General features: G+C 34.1%; 1 protein-coding gene across 1 annotated transcript in view; it reads left to right on the top strand.

The window, feature by feature from the left end:
* The first annotated feature begins 5,093 nt into the window (after positions 1-5,093).
* ANO3 (anoctamin 3) overlaps positions 5,094-22,170 on the top strand; it is a 314,467-nt gene continuing 297,390 nt past the window's right edge. The window contains exon 1 of the mRNA XM_040980289.1: positions 5,094-5,247. Within this exon, the coding sequence (XP_040836223.1) occupies positions 5,094-5,247 (154 nt within the window). The remainder of the gene's footprint in view (positions 5,248-22,170) is intronic.

Raw genomic sequence — 22,170 nt, forward strand, 5'->3', positions numbered from 1 at the left:
CCATAGGCTCAGGGATTTCCCTTCCCAACATCCCCCATCTTCTTCCTACCAGTTTTCTCACAGATTATAATGATAATAAGTCCTTCAACAATAGTCAAGTCACCAATCCATCATTCTGCTATTACTTGTGTCCATAAACATTTTTAATACATATTTTATACTTTTGAAAAATGTAATCGTAGTGTTGTCTTGAGACTTTTCTGCAGCTTTCTACCTGACACTAAAGTTTTATCAGAACTCTCATATGAACACTTTTCCTGCAATATAATCCATACTTACTTTGAGTTAACAGCCATGAAGTTTGTTAAGTGTGAAGAAGGACCACAGAAAGACTTTTGTTTTTATTGTTTTTAAAAGAATCGAATGCACAGCTAATGCATTCTAATACATTTCTTACAATTTCTAATAAAATCTGTTTTTTATGTTGTATGATGTTTTATGATTTGTATCAAGCTGGAGTTGAAGATGTTTTTGGAGAGGCAAGCTATTTAAATGGGCATAATTTTCCTTTCAAATAAATAAAAACTTTTGAAAAATCTCTTTTACATCTGAATCTGTTTTATGTGAGATTCTGGACAAAAGTATATCAGGAAAATATCTTAGATGGTAAAATGATAAATAAAGCTATTAGGGATCAAGAGCTATGCTATGATAATAATCAACACACATAAAGTAAAATGCAAAATAAAGTAGGTAAAATAGATATATACATCAGAAGTATCTTAATAAAATAGATATATACATCAGATTACCTTGTTCTTAAAAATTCTTTCATTCTGGAAGGATAAGCAAATTGTATAATTTAGTGAGACTTCTGTTATACAATAAGTGTAAGATATGCAGTACTCAAACATGTGTCAGTCAAAATTGCTGGCTTCTGTCCATTTGTTTGCATATGTCCTCTTGGTTCTCTTAATTAGCATGATTGAACAATCATGGATGTTTCCATTGATCTGTAGATGAAGTGAAGTGGGATGTACGCTCACTCAGTTCAGCGTTAACCAGTGGGTGGAAGATCTTTCACTGTCTCTGTGTCTCGCCTTCCTGCTGTCTCCATAATTTTCCTTTTAAATAAATAAGAAGTTTTAACTTAAAATAAAATAGTTTTAAAAAAATCGTTTTCTCTTTTGGTCAGATTCTACCAGTTTTGATGTAAGTGTGAAGGGTAAATTACATCACACATTTTTCGTGTTATTCTTGTTGAGATAACTGAGCTGGCTTTACTCAGAATGGTAAATAGATCATAAAGAATAGGAACATAAAATTCTCTTCCAGTTGTATAAGCCAGAAGTCAAGGTCTCAGAAATCCATAATTCAAATGAAGCTAAAATGATGGGATGACCTCTTTTGTACTCAATGAATCTGTGCCATTCACTGCTCCTAGAGAATCTGAAGACACAACTTTGTGATTCCCATAACTTATTCAGTGGCTTGGGCTCAATTTTTTCTTTATTGGACAGAGTTGGGATTGAATGATTGTGGAAACTATAGCTTACTCAGTGGCTCGGGCTCAATTTCTACTTTATTGGACAGAGTTGGGATTGAATGATAGTAGAAAATACGAATGGATATTTTGGGAAAATTTAGTGCACACCAGTGTGTCACTAGTGAGAAAAACTGTTTTATTCCATTGTGCAGCTGCAGGTAACTGAGCAATTTACCCTCTCCGGCGTTGACACTCAGTTATGGAGACGACCCATATCATGGAGCCGAGTCACAATACAAGAATGGTTTTGGTTAAAGTAATGAGTGCTGCCATACCTCTAGTTTTTCTTGCTTTGAGCAAAAGAGAGTGATGTAGTGTGGATTATAGAATTCTTAAGTAAAATCCTTCACTTACTTCTGGAAAGATATTTCTTGGCCTTCAGAAAGTTGCATATAATTCATTTGTTTCAAGACTACTCACTATCATAATTTTCTTAATTTCTAACAATTGATGATTTCCCTCTTTCAGACTTTAAAAATAACTTAAATATAAATTATTTTGCTGGTGCTCAGAGAGTAAGTTTAGGGGACAAACCAGAAGATTTAAAATATCATCCTGACACTAGAGAAAAAATAAGTGTATTTCTAGCTAATTGTTTTGTGCAATATTTGGGACCACATTTTTTTAAATATAATGAAAACAAATGATTCCATTTACATTTGTAAAAACTTCATTTTTAAGAAATACACAGAGAATTGTGAGAAACAGTATTAATTTTCTTACTTAGCGTGTTTATAGTCCAGTTTAGGTTAAAATTATTCACAAGATGTTTAACTATTTTCAAAACATTCAATCTGCTTATTTCACAAACCCAAGGCATATGCTGACACTAATCATGCCTGAGAAAGGACGGATATGTGAATGTAGCATGTTAGGAAAAAAAGAGGCACCGAAAATCTGGAATTACAATAGCTACTTGTATGTAAAAGGTTAGAATGGAGGCAAGATAAACAGACAGAAAGAAAAATACTTGTAACTATACCAATCAAAGGATATCTTTGTGTATGACATTTTTTCTCATCTTTTGCTTGCATTGAAAGGAGCAAATATTAGAGAAATTTTGCTTATGAGAAAAATTACATGCATAACAAAACAAAATAAAATGAAACACTGGTATTTCCTCAGAGTGCTGATTTTCCTTGTATAAAAGTTCTGGCCAATGGGTCATGAAAAATACCTCCTTAAAGAGTTGGATTCCACAGGGCTGAGGAGAAGCAGAAAGGTTCTGAACAATGAGCTAGCTACAGAAAATGGCTAAGAGTTCAATTTTTGAGAGTCAGTATTAACCAACATATCTTTTACTAACATTCTAGATTAGTCAGGATGTAAAAACGTCTCTTAGAAAAAGTACAATCAGATGACTTTTCTTAAATTTATCTATGTTATACATGTAAATGAAATAATACTATTTGACAACTATAAAATAGTAACTCCATTTATAAATTTATAAGCCATATAAAATATTTGCATGAACTTTGTAAAGCAGTTGCCTGAAAATGTAGCTGTAGTACTTCTAACATATATATGAACAAATTTTCAAAGATGATAGATATGACTAAATAATTTCAAGATATAACAGTGAATTTCAAGAATTATATCATTATTAATTTATGTTCACATGATATATATTCCACGTGGAATAACATCATGCGTATATATAAAGAAAGATGCTGGCTTTCCAAGATGTTTTCATGTAATAATTGATGGTAGCGAGACTGAGATTATTGTGGCCTCAGTTGTCATTGCTTAGAGTCCTTAAAAACAAATTGCAGAATGATTTTAATTGTAAAAACAGTTCCTAAGCCACGTGTTGGTAAATTCCCTGAAGTATTACCTGAAAGAGAGAAGATTGCAAGAATTTGGACAAATGTACTAGATATGGAGAGGTCAGGAATTTTTTGCAAAATGCTGGCCACCAGATACAATAGCAAATATTTCAACTAAGAATTGTATTACCATGTTTAGTTATGCTAGAATGTACTTTTCTTCCTTTATATTGTTTGCACTTTTTATCATTTTAATATTATTTATTCATTTCCCTACATTGCTTTTTTTTTTACCAACTGTAGTTTTGTCAGTCTGAATTACCATTTGTGATTCATATAATTTTATATCAACTTTTAATTTCTTATCTAAATAAATTTTTGTATAATTACTAGTGTAATTTAATTATGGTAGCTTTCAGTCAAAATATTTATCACGCTGCTCCAAAACATTGATGAAGGGCTTACATGGCATATTTCATTTGTTCTTCATGCTGTAACAAGTATAATTAATAAGCTATCTAGATTATATTTAATAAGGACATGTAGCAGATGATCAATTTGTTTTTCTTTGTTCAATTACAATAACTAATTACAAAAGAATCATGATAGTTTTTGGACAAAATATGTTATAAAAATTTGCAAATTGTCTACCTATCATTCTAACTACCTACGCATCTTTTTTCTAACAGTAATGAACCAGAAGGTAAAAACATTTCAATTTTTTGCATTTTGCATTTGTAACACTACTTTTACAAATACTAGTACAATAGTCCTAATAAAAGTCTCCAATTTAATACAGTTTTCTTCTCCCCACCCCAAGAGAAGATGAGGCTCACAATATTCCTGGTTTATTACAATACTTGTTAATGCCCAAAGCAGTCAGTAAATACTTGCTTGAAAGAATAATTAAAGTAATACAATAAGTGAGAGAACTATGCAAGTCTTATTTATTGTGGCTTCTTATTGGTGGTGATTGCTAAGTTACTCTTGGACAAGCAGTGAATAGGCAGCTTCTGTTTGATGTATAAAGGGTCAAAGACGAAAAACGGGAGATCAAGAACTCAGCTTTCTCAGGTCAACAACACAGATTTGTGACCATCTACTTTAGGAACAGAGTTCTACCTTTCATATATTGCAATAATATTAGTTAATGAATGGTATTTCAGCAACTTTTGTGTGTATTGTTCTAAAAATCATCTGCACATGTTTAAAAAAAGGGTCATTTTATTGTTTCTCAAGATGTATGTTTTACTTGGCAAAACACTGTTTAAAAATCATTATTTTATCTCATGTCATATTTTCTAAGAAGCAGCAGAGCTAGTCTCATAATCCTGACTCCAGGATAACATTTAAAATCAACTTCCTTCCAGTTAAAACATTCCTCTGTAGAGCTGCCCAGTGGAATAAAGTTGCATTCCTTGACAGCTCTTAGCCCCACCCACCTGATCTCTCATCTCAGGAAATGTGAATAAGAACTTCTATGACCAACTTACTGAAAGCATCTCTCTGCATGTTTGTCCATATCTTCACTTTGGAAATTTCATTTTTCACCACAGTCTTTCTGAGGTGGAATAAATGCTGCTATCATTTAAAAGTGCAAGACATCTTCAAGAGAAACAACCATAAAATAAATCCATCCACATCAATGAAGCTATTTGTCCAGTAAAGGAGTGAATCTAGAAAACTTAAGTCATCTTTGCATGCTTTATTTTCTTTGGGTTTTCAAGCTAAAATAATGACAAGAAAACCTGAACTATGGTGCAGTGATTTTATTTTTTCTTATGATTTCTAAAACTTCAGTTCTGTGAATTTTGCTTTAAATAATTCTTGAGAGCTTTACAATGTCAGCTGTGAAATTTGAATTGGAAAATCTTTCTCCCGAAGGCTTCAGACATGAGCTTGCTTCTGATTCAGATATTACCCTGACTTGTTTGACTGAGTACTCTGCTGATTCTTGCCCATCGAAACTTCAGAATTACAAATCTGCCTCTTCTGGTAAGCTAACCTTTAGGTTAATATGTTTGAGTGTCTTAATGCATACCTACACTTTTTTCCGTGTCGGATGTATGAAAATAATTGTTGACTTATTCTACTTGATGGTGGAATGACTGATGCCAGTCTTATTCAGTTTCTTTCTTCCCAAAATATATCTTTGTAAATAAACAGAGATCTCAGGATTTGCTCACAGAGTGACTCAGAAAAAAAATTGAATAAACTGAGGAAAATGTTAGCAATGAAATAGACTTTGTCTTTCTAATTGCTTAGGCCTACTGAGGCTTAATTTGTTGGGGGTGACACTTAAGTCAAGAATATCTCCTTCAAATCACAGAGAGTAAGCCCTGCTCTCTGTCATTCCTGACTATCGTCTCTAACTCTTTTTGTACATTTATATAAAAATGATGCTTGTACTGATTTTTCACCAGGAGGAAATGTATATGACTTTTGGCTATGTCATTTTATTACCAAACGTACTCTACATGAATTGACAATCTTGATGGACATAGCTGTGAGTAATGTTTTCACACTTGTGAGTGCTACTTGTATAGATTCTCAGTTTAAGGCACTGCTCTGTTGTTTTGAGAGAATGATTACAATAGTCTTTATTAATTGAAAAATCACAGATTTATGCTATAATGAACAACAGTGAGATTTCAAGTAAACACGCTTTCTGAAAACATTCTGTATGGTAACTATAGTAACTACACAATATTTGAAGTGTCAACCGTAAGTATGGTGTGTTGTGATTAATTTGCTTATCATTCCTCATAAAGGAGAAAATGTACTTGAAAAAAAAGCTAAAATACAATCTTCATTATCTTAGAAGTTCTCTGAATATTGATCTTTGGCAGGCAAAGAAAAAGAAAAGAGAAATAAGTGTGTAAGAAAGAAATTCTACTTAACAACTAGAGAATTCTAAGAATTTTGCCTTACATTTTTTGTTATGAGATGTTTGGAAAGAAGTTTTCTGTGATGCTCAATGCATTTGGTGATGTCTTAATTGCGCATTATTTTGTATTTGATGAGTTATTGGCAGTTTTGTAAACAGGTGAGGATTATTTCATAAATTTTCTTTCAAACAACAACTAAAAAACAGGCTTCTTTGTTTTTCTTAACCCGATAGCCATCCTGGATATTAAACATACAATGTCAAAGAAATGCAGAAATCAGTTAATTACAAGTATATGTAGCTGTATAAATTATATCTGGGTGGAGAAAGGGGCTTATAAACAAATACTAGACAGTTTCATAATTTATTTATTCAGATTATTTTTAAAAAGATTTTCTTTATTGCAAGCCAGATATACAGAGAGGAAGAGAGAAAGCAGATTGTTTTTTAAAGACATTTATTTTTAGTTGAAATACTTGCTTTTACAGAAAGAGAAGAGATGAGTTTTGCCATCCACTGGCCCACTCTCCAAATGGTTGCAATGACTAGAGTTGACATGATCCAATACCAGATGCCAGGAACTTCTCTGTCTCCCACAAAGATTTAGGGTCCAAAGAACTTGAGTTATTCTTTGCTGCTTTCCCAAGCCTTAAGCCTAGAGCTGGCTCATAATTGGAACAGCCAAGACATGAAATGGAGCTTGGGAGCATTGGTAGAGGCTGTCCTAGATATTTAGGTCAGAGATTTAATATCTGTTCCCTGCATTCACCTGCATCTATAGCTCAGTTACACTATTTCTTTTAGAACTCTTACAGTAAATAGCCTGGGACATTCTCACCCCGCCCCCCCAGTTTTGTGATCCAAGGAATGGCTCAAACTCAGCACTGGTCAGTTGAGTTCTTGGAACACCTCCCTGTTTATGCATTCCCATTTTGGAACAAGGGTCTCTAAATTTATTTGACTCCCCTTTAGCATCATTGTGACTGAATAAAACTGCTTTGTATGCATGTTAGATTAATATTTATTTGCTTCACTTCTTTGCCCACTTTGATAGTCCGAATATTCAATATGATATCTGCAAATAAACGGTTGTGAAAATGCAGTTTGTCTGGCAGGGGCCAGATTGAAATATTGAAGACTGGCTCTCTTCTTTTCTCCCACTGCATGTTGTCTCTTTAAAGAGCTTACCTTTTCAACATTTTACATGATATGCCTCCTATCTGTTGAGAGATGGTAAAGCTTTCCTAAAGCACAAGTTTGAATAATTTGCATCTTTGCTTACAACTTGCAAAACTGTGGTTAATCTGCAGAATGAAACTGATGTTCTAGGATTTAAACTTCAATGTCCCCCAATTTTTAAATCCTCATGTATCCTATACATGTTTTATAAGAATAATTTGTACCCTCTAACCACTGTACATATTTAAAGAAATTTCCAGTCTTTCACCTCACTTCCATGTACTCATTTTGTATTTGTATGTTGCTCACCCTTATGCTTTTTCATTTTCAAAAAAATTGACTTAAGTTGGGAAGCCTCCAGGATCAGGAGAAAATGGGTGACACCTTTGTTTCCACATTTTTTCCTTCTTCCTGAAGCTGAGGGAAAGGGAGAGAAAAGGGGAGAGGGCATGACCAGCCTCAAAATAGCTCAGCCTCTGGCAGTGGGGAAGACCACCCAATGTCATCCCAAAGTCCCTGACATGGAACATACAAGAATTCTGCTCAAGTAGTTTCAATAGTTCTGAAATGCTATTGATTGAAATAGCATTTTTAATTTATAATATATTTATATTCAATGAAATAATGAGTACAGTGAACACAGTGTAAGAAGATCATAGATTAGGAGGAAAAATATGTAAGGGCAATAAAAATAGTCAAATGAAAATATGTTTAACTTCACTAACATAACTATTGAATAAATTATGCCTATTGAGATAATAACAAAATCACTAAATTTACAGTAATATGTAATTCTTAAGTATTTGTTTCACAAAAATTTAAAGCAAGATTTGACAAACCACTCCATTTTTAGCAAAACTGATAGATGCAGGCATTCAGCTTTCCTTTTTCCTTTTTCAATTTCACCTCCCACATATGAGGCAGAACATGCTGTTTTTAATCTTACTGTGTTCAGCTTATTTATTCAGTATAACATCTAGGTCTAACCATTTTGATGCTAATGGCAGAATCTTATTCTTTTCAGTGACCAAAGAATAATAACCCAGTACAATTCAGTGAGTTGGAACTGTGTTTACTCCCAGCTCAGCAAACTGATTGTTATCCCTCCCATCCCACAGTCTTTGCCTCAGTACAGAAAATGGCACCTAAAAAGGCTGGTGGAGTTCCGGCTCTGCTGGTTATCAGGTATGGGGGCTACCTGGACCTATTTTCAGTGCAAACTATTTTCAGAATGCCAAGTTGGTATTGTTTTCCCTGTGGCATCAGTGCAATGAGCTGAGCTGGAAGTGATTGTGCTCCAGTCCCACAGTCTTTATCTCAGTACACAAAATGGTGTCTGATGTGCCACTGGTGGAGGTCTGACTGTGATACCCATCTTCTTCCTGCACCTCCCACTTGGCGTCTGCTGCTTTGTGTTTGTTCATGGGTCCGATCAAACAAACCAGCAAAATGGGTACTTCAGGTTTACCTGCTGAGCTCCTGGTAAACTCTCCCTGCAGATGGAGCTCTGATTGCCAATTGCTGACTGCCGCTGGAGTATCTGGTCACTGCTCCACTATTCCATTGTCCCTGTCGCTCCCCTGTGTCCATGGGTCTCTAGGTGCTCCTCTGCCATTGGCCTGTCCTTTCTCACTTTCTGGGATCTGTCCTCTGTGCTTCAGCCTGGTTACAGATTCTGTATCAGTTTAAACCTCTACCCGTCCTATACCGCCATGGTTCTCTCTCAGATCTTTCTTTCTATTCGTCTATCTCTATAACTTTGACTTTCCTATATACGTGTGTGTGTGTTTAACAGTCTCTTTAAATTCTATTGTTTAGGGGTTTTTACAGAGTTTACATGGCATAGGTATGAGTGAATTGCTTTCCAGCTTGTATTCTCCACCTGTGAGAAGCTCCATGATGTGAGCTTAAAAGCTGTAAGCTTGTAATGAATGGTAACTCAACAGTCCATTCTCCATTTTGAAAGTATCTTGTGGCCCAGCGCAGTGGCCTAGCAGCTAAAGTCCTCGCCTTAAACGCGCCAGGGATCCCATATGGGTGCCGGTTCTAGTCCCGGTAGCTCCACTTCCCATCCAGCTCCCTGGTTGTGGCCGGGGAAAGCAGTCGAGGACAGCCCAAAGCCTTGGGACCTTGCACCCATGTGGAAGACCCGGAAGAACCTCCTGGTTCCCGGCTTCCGATCGGTGCAGCACCGGCTGTTGCGGTCACTTGGGGTGTGAATCATCGGACGGAAGACCTTCCTCTCTGTCTGTCCTCCTCTCTGTATATCTTTGTAATAAAAAATAAGTAAATCTTTAAAAAAAATATCTTGGACTTTCCAAGAGTTGTCTTATTAAATATAGAGTATTCCCATCTCAAGATTATTGAAAAAATGTCAAGAATTTTAGAAGTTCTATCACTAAAAAAGAAACAAGGGATGATATTATTTTATTTAATTGCTCCACAATTTTGGTGAATATTATTAGAATAATAATAATAATAATAATATGTTCTCTGACTCTAGTTTAGTATCTGAGCATATAGTTCACATGGTTTACCTATCTCTAACCACAGAGTGAAACAAAAGGCAATGCTTAAACACAACATTATTATTAAAGGGTCTATGACATCCTTAGAATTAACATCAATTGTTATATAACTAATGATAATTAAAATTATATCAACAATTTGTATTATAATTCTGTGGCGAACTCTTTGTATATACTCCTGAGGAACAGTATGTGTGTATGTATGTATTTAAGATTTACTTTTCTTACTTGAAAGGAAGTTTCACAGAGACAGAAGGAGATAGAAACGAAAGTTTCACATCCACGAGTTCATTCTCCAATTGCCTGAAATGGCCAAAGTTGAACTGATCTAAAGCTTGGAGTCAGGAGTTTTCTCTGGGTCTCCCACATGGGCACAGAGTACCAAAGACCTTGGGCATCCTCTGCTGCTTTCTCTGAGCATAAGGTGATTGCTGGGTAGGAAGTGGAACAGCCCGGACACAAACCAGTGCTGTCACGGGATCATGGCATTACAGGGTGAAAGCGATCCTGCAGCATCACCACGCAGGAACCGACAGTGATTTTTTTCTATTTGCTACTTGTCAAATCTGTAATTACTGGAGGAGTAAGCTTGTGGTTATGAAACAAATTGAAAATATGTCGTGATAAAAACGAAAAGAGAAAATAAGAAAGGAAAGGTGGGAGGGGTCATTGTGATGGCTCAGCAGCTAAATATTCACCATGCAAGGGCGGGGATCCCAGACAGACAGGTACTGGTTCATGTCCTGGCTTCTCCATTTCTCACCCAGCTCTCTGCTTGTGGCCTGGGAAAGCAGTGGAGGGTGACCCAAATGTTTGGGACCCTGCACATGCATGCCAGGCACAGAAGAGGATCCTTACATCTGGCTTCTGATCATTTCAGCTCTGGTCATTACAGCCATTTGGGAAGTGAACCAACAAATGGAGATATTTCTCTCTGTAGCTCTTTCTCAATATGAATTTCCATTTCCAATAAAAATATTATTTTTCAAAATAAATCAATAATAAATTTAAAAGGGAAGAGGGAGGGTGGAAGAAAGGAAGGGAAAGAAGGTTAAAAAATATAATCATGCTCTTAAAACTTTATATTAAGTAGCTTAAAGTATTTCTCTATAAAAAATATATAAAAAACAAAAACAAAGAAAAAGGATTAAGAATACAATGACCATTTTAAATGCACAGCGTAATTATGTTTATGGAAAAAATGTTGCATACGATTTAAATAGGTGACTTCCATCTTTCCTCTCTCATCCATGCCAGGAGCAGTTCTGCTAAAAGAATGTTTCTCCTAAAGCCTTAGGGTAGCACATTGAACTGCTTGCATTAGGATCACCAGGATACTTTCAATTTGTAAACATTTTTGTATACTATCCCATAAACTTTTATTAGAGAATCCTATGGCTAAAACCCAAGAAATGTGGGTTTTAGATTTCTCTCTTTAATATTCATGCAAGCTTATATTTGACAGCTGAAACTTTAATAAATGGTTTGAATGTTGAATCAGCAAAGGACTCCCACAATGATATTTACATTTGATTTTTTTTAATAATTTTTATCACAATTTACATTCAACGGCAGCACTTTTGTCACAAGGCTTTATATATAAAGGTCATGTATCTATTTAGAATCTTAACAGTATTTTCCCATTTTCCTGCATGTATACATCACCCTCAAATATATGCAAATTTAAATCCTCTCAGAAAAATTTTCTTTTCATCCTTTGCATAAAATACAACATTTCCAGGATTAAATGCCCAGGGTATCAATTTCTCTGATATTGATTACAGAGAATGTTTTCTAAATTTTTTCTGCATTAATCTTTAATTTAGGTGTTTAAGCTTTTATGCGTTATGTTGGATTTCAATGTAATCTCATCCAATAGGAAATAGATTGCAATAGTATTGATAGGTGGTACATTTGTCATAAAGGGATATCATCAGCAAGCTCTAGGAAAAGGATATGAAATGGCTACTACTAACAGGAGTTTATATATAGATAAACCGATTATTAGAAAGCATCATTTTCTCGATGGCTTTTTAAAATCTACCTCTAATCTCTTAATGGCTCTGCGTAGGGCCCTTCAACTCATTTTCTCAATCTAGGTTAATACATTATGCATATTTGGGTTGCTCTGCTAAAATGAGAAGTTAATGCTAATGTCATATTGTAAAATGAACTAACTCCTAGTTTCGTCATTTCACTAAATGTCTGCAGAAGACATTCTACTAGGAACTGAGAACATTAGTTATAATTCACAGTGATGAATTAAAAATTCCCCTTGATGATTATGTGCTAGCGAATGTTAAGGAAAGTCCTGAGAAGTGGCCATTACAAAATATTAACAGTGCTCATGGAATGAGACATAGAAATACAGATATGCACATTTATACGTATCTCCTTTCACAAATTTTATGATACTATAATTCAGACTATCAATAGATTTTTGTTTGATTTTTTTTTTAAAGAAACTGGCATGGCGCATCCATAACTACTACAAATTAAGGCTTATGATGCACATTTTAATGAAATTCTCAGATTAGTGTGCCAAAATTTGGCCAACATTTTGTTTTTAATATTCTTTATGGAAAAGAAAGAAAAAGGAGTGTCTCTGAAACAGTGAGTGGGTTCTCATCTAAAGTGTAGAATCCAGGATGTTAGCAGTATTCTTACAACCAGCTCAGAAATACACCCTATTATTTCTTGCAAATATTATTCTTCTTAAGGATATAATGCATCCAGGAATCTCTTTCTAGTTAATTTCACTTTGATTTCAGTGGTTTTTACTGTAGAAGATAAAGTAGTAAGATATGCCTATATTCCATGAATTATTCAAATTCTGTCTATATGGCAGCATGTCTAGATGTAAAGATAGAAGCGAGATTTAAAGAGTACGATTTGGAGTTAAATAACCAAAAACAATAAGAAATTAATAATAAGAAAAATCACAAAGGAAGTGTCACAATGTATTTGAAAGGATTTTCTTGTCATACACAGAATTTGATTTGCATATACATTATGGAGGTTATTTTAAAATTATGCTATATCATAAGAATTTTATTCTTATAAAAGAATAGCATAAAAGAAAACTTATTGATATTGGAGAATGCTTGCCTCTTGTCCTTAAATGTTTTACACACATAAAAATGTATGTAAATGCAGATAACATTTTGTGGATGCAATTACAATTGCATTGGATTTGTGTACCATGCAGTATAAAAAATCTGTACACTAAAATGGTGAATTCTCTTGCTTTTTAGCAATGGAATGAGAAAAGCTTATTTTTTTGCTTGACTTTGTTTCCAAATATCCCTGAGAGATTCTAAAGTTCTTTTGATATAAGAAAAAAAATTAATTTGAGAGATTTTAAGGTTTTTTTTTATACATGTCAGAAAAACTGAAGTATTTTATGTGAAAATTGACAAAGGGGCAGGCAAGTTGCACTTGAATGCTTCAATGAGTACAGATTTCTTGACCTCTAAAAATTTTCAGGTCTCCACTTGTCTCTTAAAGCATCTGGATGAATTTCTTTGTTCCAGTCTCCTCACAGACTTTGTGTCACAACTTAAACATCCACAAGACAACACTCAGTATCCAGAAAACACTTGTTTGGAGTTGCAAGGAAGATGCACTACTGCTCTTCAGTATAAACTGGCTCCAAACCCCATCAAAATCATTCTATATCGAGATAAGTGGTACATGTTAGTGATTATTTATCTAAGTAAAATTTGTCACATTTATGAGTTTCAGTAATTTAATATTCCTTTCATTTTTTTATTTCTCAGAAATGGAAATAGATTTGTTTAATTCTTGAAAGAGAATTTCTAATGAAGGCAATGACACTGTGACAAACTAAGATCCATCTCCTTTTTAAAGATGAATTACCAAAAATTAAAGAGAAGATGAATAATGTATATGTTAGCAGTAGGAGAAGAGAAAAAGATACATTAAAAAAATAAAACTACAATAACAAAAATAAAGCTGTGTAAAACACCAAGAAGAAAGTTATATATTAGAGAAATACATTCATAAGTCTGATTTGGTGGTTGTTGACAAATTCCTTCTTTCTATTTAAATGCAAAGAGATTAGTTAGAGCAATTTTATATCTCACAAAACCAGTGAATCATCCTGAGAAACAGACTGCAGGGTGTTTTCAGAAAAAGAGGCTACTATGAGTTATGAAACAACAGGGCTGCAGCTGATCGAGAGTTATGCTGGCTTTGATGGGTTAAAAAACTGAAGGGTTGCTGTTTTGACCCCAGCATCACACCAGAAATCCCTGAAATTCACCAGGAAAATGCACCCTGATGGATCTTCGAATCCAAGTTCTATGTCCCGATTGACTTCTGCAAGGAACGTTGTTGACCTCAGTGTTGTGATTGCATGAATACACTTTGATTCAGAGTGGGCAATGGGAGAAGTGGGGAGGATGCCTGCCAATACAGACAATCTTTATCTATTTCCACATGTGAAGGAAGAGTGTTAGCCTTGAATAAAACATTCTAGGAAGCTCTGTTTATTATTTTTAAGAGGCATTTAATCAACCAGCAGAATTCATACAGAGAAAAAATTACATAGGGGGATAAGTAAAATTAAACTAGCCACATATGCAACCATAGACATACAAATTGATTTCTTGTGATATCATGTCATTTTATTACCTTTTATGCATTTGCAGAGGTTTGTCTCTCAACAAGGTGCTTTCTTTTATACCTGTTTTGGACTATGTTTACATATTCTTCTGAAAGTTCAGAACTGTTAGTCATTTATGCACCCTTCAGACTACACCATAGTGAATAGCTAACTGAATTATTCTGAGTGATCAGTGCTAAGTTAAAAGCAACTATGTTTTTTGTACGAGTTAAAGTCTGTAATACATGGCATAAAAGATGGGTAACTTTTTGTTTTTTTTTTTTTTTTCTTAGCACAAAAAAGTACAATATCACTTTTTCAGTGTAGCCTGGTAAATCTTGAAACAATCATTGACAGAAGTACAAAAATTAAAATTTTGATTTCTAGAGCAAGCCTAAATTGTTTAGCCTTCCCTGATACTATTTATTTGGATATGGATGAATTCTGTTTCCACTTTGAGTCTTCCTATACCTCAGTAATCCAGAGGGGGTAAGCTTTGCGGGGTAATTGCCTCCAGAGAATGCAACAGACCCACAATGCCATCAGGTGCGTTTGAATGAGATAACACTGGGACACAGTAGAATGTAGAAGTGCCTTTTATGATGGAAAGGATGTCTGGTGTCCATGAAGATTAAAACAATGGCCAAAGCAAGATTTAAGAGTTTGTACACTAGAAAGAAGTGGCAGTGGAAGACAGGCTTTATTCAAGAAACATTATAAGGGAAACATGGAATGCAAACCTATGATGACATTTTTCTTTGGCCTAGATTTCAGAAAACGAAAGTCTAAAATTATACCTAACATTGCAAAATTCAAATGATGTCTGTATGGCAACTCCCACCCCTACACCACATGCTGTATTTCCTTGTAGTTTCTCTTGTTACCTCCTTCTTTCTGATGATTTAATACTAAAATCCCTATATGGACCCCCTCAGTATCAGATGAAATTAGGAGATAGGGCTAAAGATGAAAGGATGATTCTAATAAATGCTGGACAAATATAGCCTACAGGAAACCAGAAAAAACAGTGATTTATGGAATGATAATGTGTTACTGGCTTGGAAAGAATGCATATGTACTATATATATTTGTGCATGAGATGTGTGTGTACATACATAAAAACTTAATATAATTGGGTATATGTTTATTTGGTAAGAGTTAATGGACTAAATGTCTTCTCTAAAACTCACTAAAGGCTGAGGACATACTATTCTTTACTTAATAAATTGCTATTTTTGTATTTTAGTAGGCCTCACAATAGATTAGTGACACATGAAGAATGGCTTACACATGTGAAATTTCAGTATACCTCATACTTCTTGACCTTTCTTTTTGGTAAAACATTTCAAATTCTTATGTGTTTGTGTTTATATTTTATGGAACTTTAGAATTTGCAAGTTATATTTTTAAAGACTTCCCCAAACAGTTAAATGAGACAAAGTTTGCATTTCTTCAAATATAAGAAGCATTTGCACATATGTACACACACATGGAGAGAGAGAGAAAGACACAGAGAGAGAGAGAGAGAAACAGAGAGAGAATAAACCAGGGCTAGAGGTAAAGAACTCCAATTCTCTGTTAATTTGCCAAGTGCCTACCATACCTGGGAGTCTGAAATGAAGAACTGGGGATGCAATCAAATTCTGAATGACAGGAGATCAATTACCTCAGTCATTATTGCTGTCTCCCGCAGTATAAATGATCTGAAAATCAGTATTGGGAACCAAGGTCAAACATTGAAACAAACTAAATTATTCGATGGGTATACTAGCATCCTAAATAGCATCTTCACTGTTTGGCCCAATAGCTTTTTAAGGTATAAAAACATTTTTAAAAGTAAAAAAGTTCCCTGTAATTATCCTGTATTTATCAGAAATTATAACATATGTGTCACTTCACATGGAAGACAGGTAACATCCAAACTCTTGGTGCTTAATATGATATGCACACTTCTTGAGTGCTTTTGCTTTGAGACTTGTTTGCTTGTTGGTGTTGGAAATGGAATATAATTTGTAGAGTTTCACTGGAGGAGCCAATTATTCAGTAGAAGGAAGAGCTATGAAATGCTGAATTTCATTTTTTTACTCGGGGATCAGATAAGAATTCTGAAGAAAATATCTGCAGGGCATATGGAGAAGATATATTCTTCACTGTTTGTGGAAAACACACCAACAAATGAGATAATAATTTTCATATTAGCAAAATGGTTAGGAAAACATTGATCATTGTTCTTTCATAATTAGTTCATAAATTATAAACTAATACTAACTTTCATAAATTGTTCTCAAGAATTTGGTCTAGAGGTCAGTGTAGCTGCAACAATAATTTGGAAACTGATGACGGTACTAGTGCAGTTGGTCGTTGATTTATAGTGGATAGAATTCAAATTTTTTCAGCTTTGCAATGGTGTGAAGACATTGCATGAGCAATTCTGTCTTTTGTTTATACTCTGGTATTCAATAAACTATGTAAGTTATTTGATGACTTTATGTTAGAATGTTTTGCACAGCTCTAGGCTTTCATATGTTTCTAAGCATGTTTAGGATAGACTAGGTTAAATTATAATATTGGCTAGGTCAGTTGTGTTGCATGCATTTCTAACTTTATAATTTGTTTACAGAGGCTTTGCTGCATGCAATATCGTGGTAGATTAAAGATAGTTTGCATTTGTTGGAGACAGTTTGGTTTTTATATTCACTATTTCCTGTCCTAAGAGAAACTTACACTATTTCCTGTCATAAGAGAAATTTACATGAATAAATTTCAACCAATCACTGAACCAATGAATTACTCATTGTGCATGTCCAGTTTTAATTGGAAATCTGTTTGCAAAAGGAGGAGTTATCTATAGTAGATACTTGAACCTTTAAGTAGAATGGTGACAAATTACTTTTGGCTTAAGTGCAAAAATCCATGCTTTGGAGAATCAAGAAATAAGCATTAAAGGAAAGATAGAAACCCAGTATCAAATAACAGTATTGAGCAGCTGCAGTGATACCTAGCTTACCATATGTGGGAAACTCATTTTAGGGCTACTTGTTTTTATTTCTTTACGTATTTATTTATTTATGGTAATACTAAGCTGAGCTGACAGTCAAGCAATCATTGTTAAAACACTGAAGTGTAACATATAGTGACCTTAACCTCTACTCCCAAGGTTCTAGACAACATATCATTTACAGCTAAATGTTTGGAAACTGAGCCTCATATACAAGTTTTATGGGTCCCCAAGTTAACATTTAGTTTTCCTGCTGTGCCCCAAAACAGAAAATCGTATTTTATTTGTAGAAAGAGGAAGAGATGTCTATTCTTGCTGTGTTTACAGATACTCCTCCAGGGTCTCAGGATTCCAATCTATTTCAGTTGTATTTCAGGGTGGAATCCATGTAGGTCTTTCATGTTAGTAACTGGACCAAAGATCGTTTTACATTCTGAGAATTTGAGTTGATGGGTGTAATTGATTTTAGTGGCTGCATATAATCCTACATTTTCGTATTTCCTCTGGGGCCAATGCATGTGGATTTTACTTTTGTAGTATGAGAAAACCAATTCCCCTCCAGTGGATGCCTTCATACTAAGAATGAGTATGAAAGCAATTCTGCCTGATAATCTTGCAATTCTGGCAAATAATAATCATTTAACCCTTCTTTATGGAAACTGAAGGCCAAGTTTTATGTAAGAAACTTTGTTTTCTCACATTTGCAATCATAATGCTAATAGATAAAATCTACATTGTCTGAAAGTTTATCAGTCTGTTATATTGCCATACAGTATTGCAATAGTGACTCAGAAAGGAGACCGAGTTTTTCCCATCAGAGTGAATAACAGCGCTTTTTTGATAACACTGATTTACTTGTTGGACTTAGGAAAACAATATGAGGCTTGGAATAGAGATATTGAAGCTGTTCTCAGAGAGGCTGATGTTATCAAGACGAGTTTGTGGAGTCTAAAAGTAAGAAAAACTCAAAAGCAATAGAAACAAAAGATGTTTGTTTCTTGAAGGTTTGGATATGAATCAGGCTCTTCCTGAAGCTGGCCTGAATCCACAGTACAGTTCAAATAATTCCATTCTGTTTGTTTAGACTGAGAAAGTCATGACTGTTGTGACTATTCATACTTTGAATCTGTAGGAAATATTTTTTCCTTGTTTTTTTTCTGTTATAAAATACCCCTCTTTAATAAATAAGTGCATCTTCTTCATTTTATTTTTCCTTGACAGTTTTGTAGTAATTCTTCTATCATATTTCTTACTAATGAAATGTTACATTAATGTAACTGTCTCATATTGCAAATTATTTTCAGTTTAATCTATTTTTACTTATGTAAAACAGACAGAAAGTGAACTTCCATCAAATGTTTCACTCCTCAAATTTGTGTTGGCAACAAAGGCAGAACAAGGATTAAACAGTAATGTAGGAGCTGAATACAGAGATCTCACATGGGGGGCAGGCCACAAACTACCTGAGCCATCACCTGCTGTATGTCAGGATGCAAAAGCTGGATTTAAAGCAGCTGCAGAACTTGAAACTGCAAATTCTGAAATGGAATAAGTGCATCCAAAGTACATCTTTAGCCACCTGTAGCACATGATTGGTTATAATTTATTAAAATGTTTATTTGGGGTCTTGGCACAGCAACCTAGTTGTTAAAATCCTCATCATGCATTTTCCAGGATCCCATATGGGTGCTAGTTCATGTCTTGGCTGCTTCACTTCCCTTTCAGCTAGCTCCCTACTTGTGGCCTGGAAAAGCAGTTCAGGATGGCCCAAAGCCTTGGGACTCAGTGCCCACATGGGAGATTCTGAAAGCTCCTGGCTCCTGGTTTCAGGTCGGCTCTGCTCTGGCTATTGTAGCACCTTGTGCAATGAACCAGCAGATGGAGGGTCTTTCTCTCTCTTCTTCTCTCTGTAAGTGTGACTTTCCAATAAAAATAAATAAACCTTTTGAAAAAGATGTCTATTTTTTCGCATTATGTGACAAATAGCTTTTTAGGGTTAGTGTGCTGACCAAAACAATCACAGTTCAGGCCTGATGATAAAATAAGTCAGTTCAGTTCTATGAATTTGACAAGGTCTTAAAGCTGCTTCATTTCAGTACATAAATGGTGCTTCCCCCCAAAACTATTTGTGACTGTATAACAATATCCTCAAAGTTGGGCAAACTTAGTAGTAATCAGGTAATCGAAAGCTGTAAAACAAGGTTCTTTGAACATTAGATCTGAAAACATTCTTAAAAGTCTACTTTGTGCTGTTACAATTGTGTATTCCATTATGCAAAGGAAGAAAGGCTATTTAATAATTATGAATAAGATACCTGCACTTTTGACCTGTTAAAAACAAATATCTAGCATCAGTCAAATTAACTTATATACTAGTGCTGTTGTCTCCAGAAAGTAGTATGTATGGAATTGTTATTGCTGATTATTAAGTATATCTAAATGTTTTATCTAATCCCCATACCATTAGAGATTTGATAGAACAAAGAGGTATCTATTCCACACATACTTGCATGCATCCATACTCAGGTGCATGGCCAAATGCATCTTTTCACATAATCCTCTTTACAAAAGCATATTCACATTAAGTTTAGGCCACAGAATAGTCTTTCAGCACATATGTGTGTTTTCTTCTTACTAATATGCTGTTGTTTCTATGCATGAATCTACCTGGTCTTCTATTCCTGTTCTTGAATCTTGAATCATGACAAAGGTTATTTCAACTTCGTTTGCTAATGACATCCAAGTTAATTATAGTCATGTTTCAGATTGAAAAGTTCAGAAATAATATGATTTTAAAGCTTCAATTTCTACATAATTTAAAATTTAAATGAAGGTTAATTTTTATGCCCAGCTTTAAATATTTTTTTAAAAGAGCCTAGAAGACCCAAAGATGTAATTAAAATGGAACACTTACAAAGGAGACATAAATTGTGAAAATATACCAAGGCACTGGGCTTGGGTTAGTATAGTTCCCTAGATGAAAAAGTTGCTAGGAAGATAAAAGTTAGCCTTACAATGTTTACACAGATTTTACTCAGCTTGAACTTCCTGTCCTTGTTAAAGAAGAATTTAAAAAAAGCATTTTCATACGAGTAAAGGGACATTATCTTTCACATGAGAATTTCCTCTCCTGTTTCCAAAAAGTTTAAAGCCAGAGAAATCCTCTTTACTTGCTGTTTTTCCTGGTACTTTTAACTCAATATAGTCAAACAGTCAAACTAACAAACACCTCAAATGCTTTTTCCATTCATGTTTCTTGGGAGTGAAGAGAGCAAACCACAAAGGATCATCTAATGCTAGGTCACCACTCCTTCACCTTGTTTGCATTCCTGAAATCCTGATTCTTTTAGAGCTTGCAGAAAGTAATAGAAGACAGAGAAGTACTGTATAAAGTTAGTCATTAATCAAGTGAATGATCAGACACAAAAGTGGCCTTTCACTGTGACACTCTACATCCGTTATTTTTAAATTGTGTTGTTCCAGTTCATTATATTTGATTTCTAGAATAACGTCATTTTTTAACAGGAAATGCATTGGGCAAAGAAAGGTTAAAGATTTTAGAATTTAAAGTTATTTTTAAAAGTCTAAGAAACGAATACTATTGGATATTACTTATATGAAAAATCTAACAAATACATAGAAGCAAGGAACAGTGGTAGTTGCCAAGGTGTGGTTAAACAAGAAAAGGATACCAGTCAAAAGGTATATCATTTTAGTTTTGCAAGATAAATAAAGTCTTGCGTATCTACTATATAGCATATTGCCTACTGTAAGCAACACATGCATTATTATATATTTAAGATTTTTCTGAAAGAGTGCAACATATTGTTTTCTTATCACAAAAAATAAAGTTTCTTGTAGGAAAAATAAATAAGTTCTAATGTAAATGAATAGTTAGTATTTCAAGTACCATCCTCATAAGGTTTACAAATCTGAAGGAAAAATTTCAGCAATGACTTTCTTAAATATATCTCCTAATTGCTTCAATGGTAGAATTGCTTTAAATATACCTTTCCTGCCAAACATCTTGGATAAATGGTCCTCTTCAGCTTCTCTGACTGTTTAAACAATGACCAATATAGTAAACATTCATAAGCACGCAGCTTGATATTACCAGATCTTGACAAAAAAATAAATAAATAAATCTAAATGAAACCATGTAACCCTAAATGAGAAATCCATTTTGCAACAGCAAAGATAGTCAAATTGTAATCAAGATTTAGATCCTTGTAACATTTAGTGAGAATAATTCTGATCTCAAACATCTGGTATATTCATTACAGGAGCTAGTAAATACAAAATCATTGTGTAACTGCTAAAAAAATTTAAAATTTACAAAAAAAATATTTAAAACAAAACAAAACAAAAACCCTTTATGTCAAGCAACTTTAAAGTAAGATGATGCCAACATATGTTTATTCGATAGCAAAAATTTACAACCATTTGTATTTTCTTCATAATCTATGTTTTTCAAGAAAGTTTAGATCTCTTACATTAAATTTCTATAGATAATCAATAAACTAATGTTGTAGCAATAATTACATTAACAATGTAATAAAAATTGTTTCAACAGTCAGCAACAGATGAATTTTACAGTGTACAAAGATTTTTAGTATTGTTTTATCACATTTGAGGAAAAAATCTAATTTTAGTGAATCAAATGGGTGAGTTATACATTTTATGGAATTATTATATTCCT

The sequence above is a fragment of the Ochotona curzoniae genome, unplaced genomic scaffold (genome assembly GCF_017591425.1).
Source record: "Ochotona curzoniae isolate NIBS_2020 unplaced genomic scaffold, NIBS_Ocur_1.0 contig_3432, whole genome shotgun sequence".
Classification (NCBI taxonomy): Eukaryota; Metazoa; Chordata; class Mammalia; order Lagomorpha; family Ochotonidae; genus Ochotona; species Ochotona curzoniae.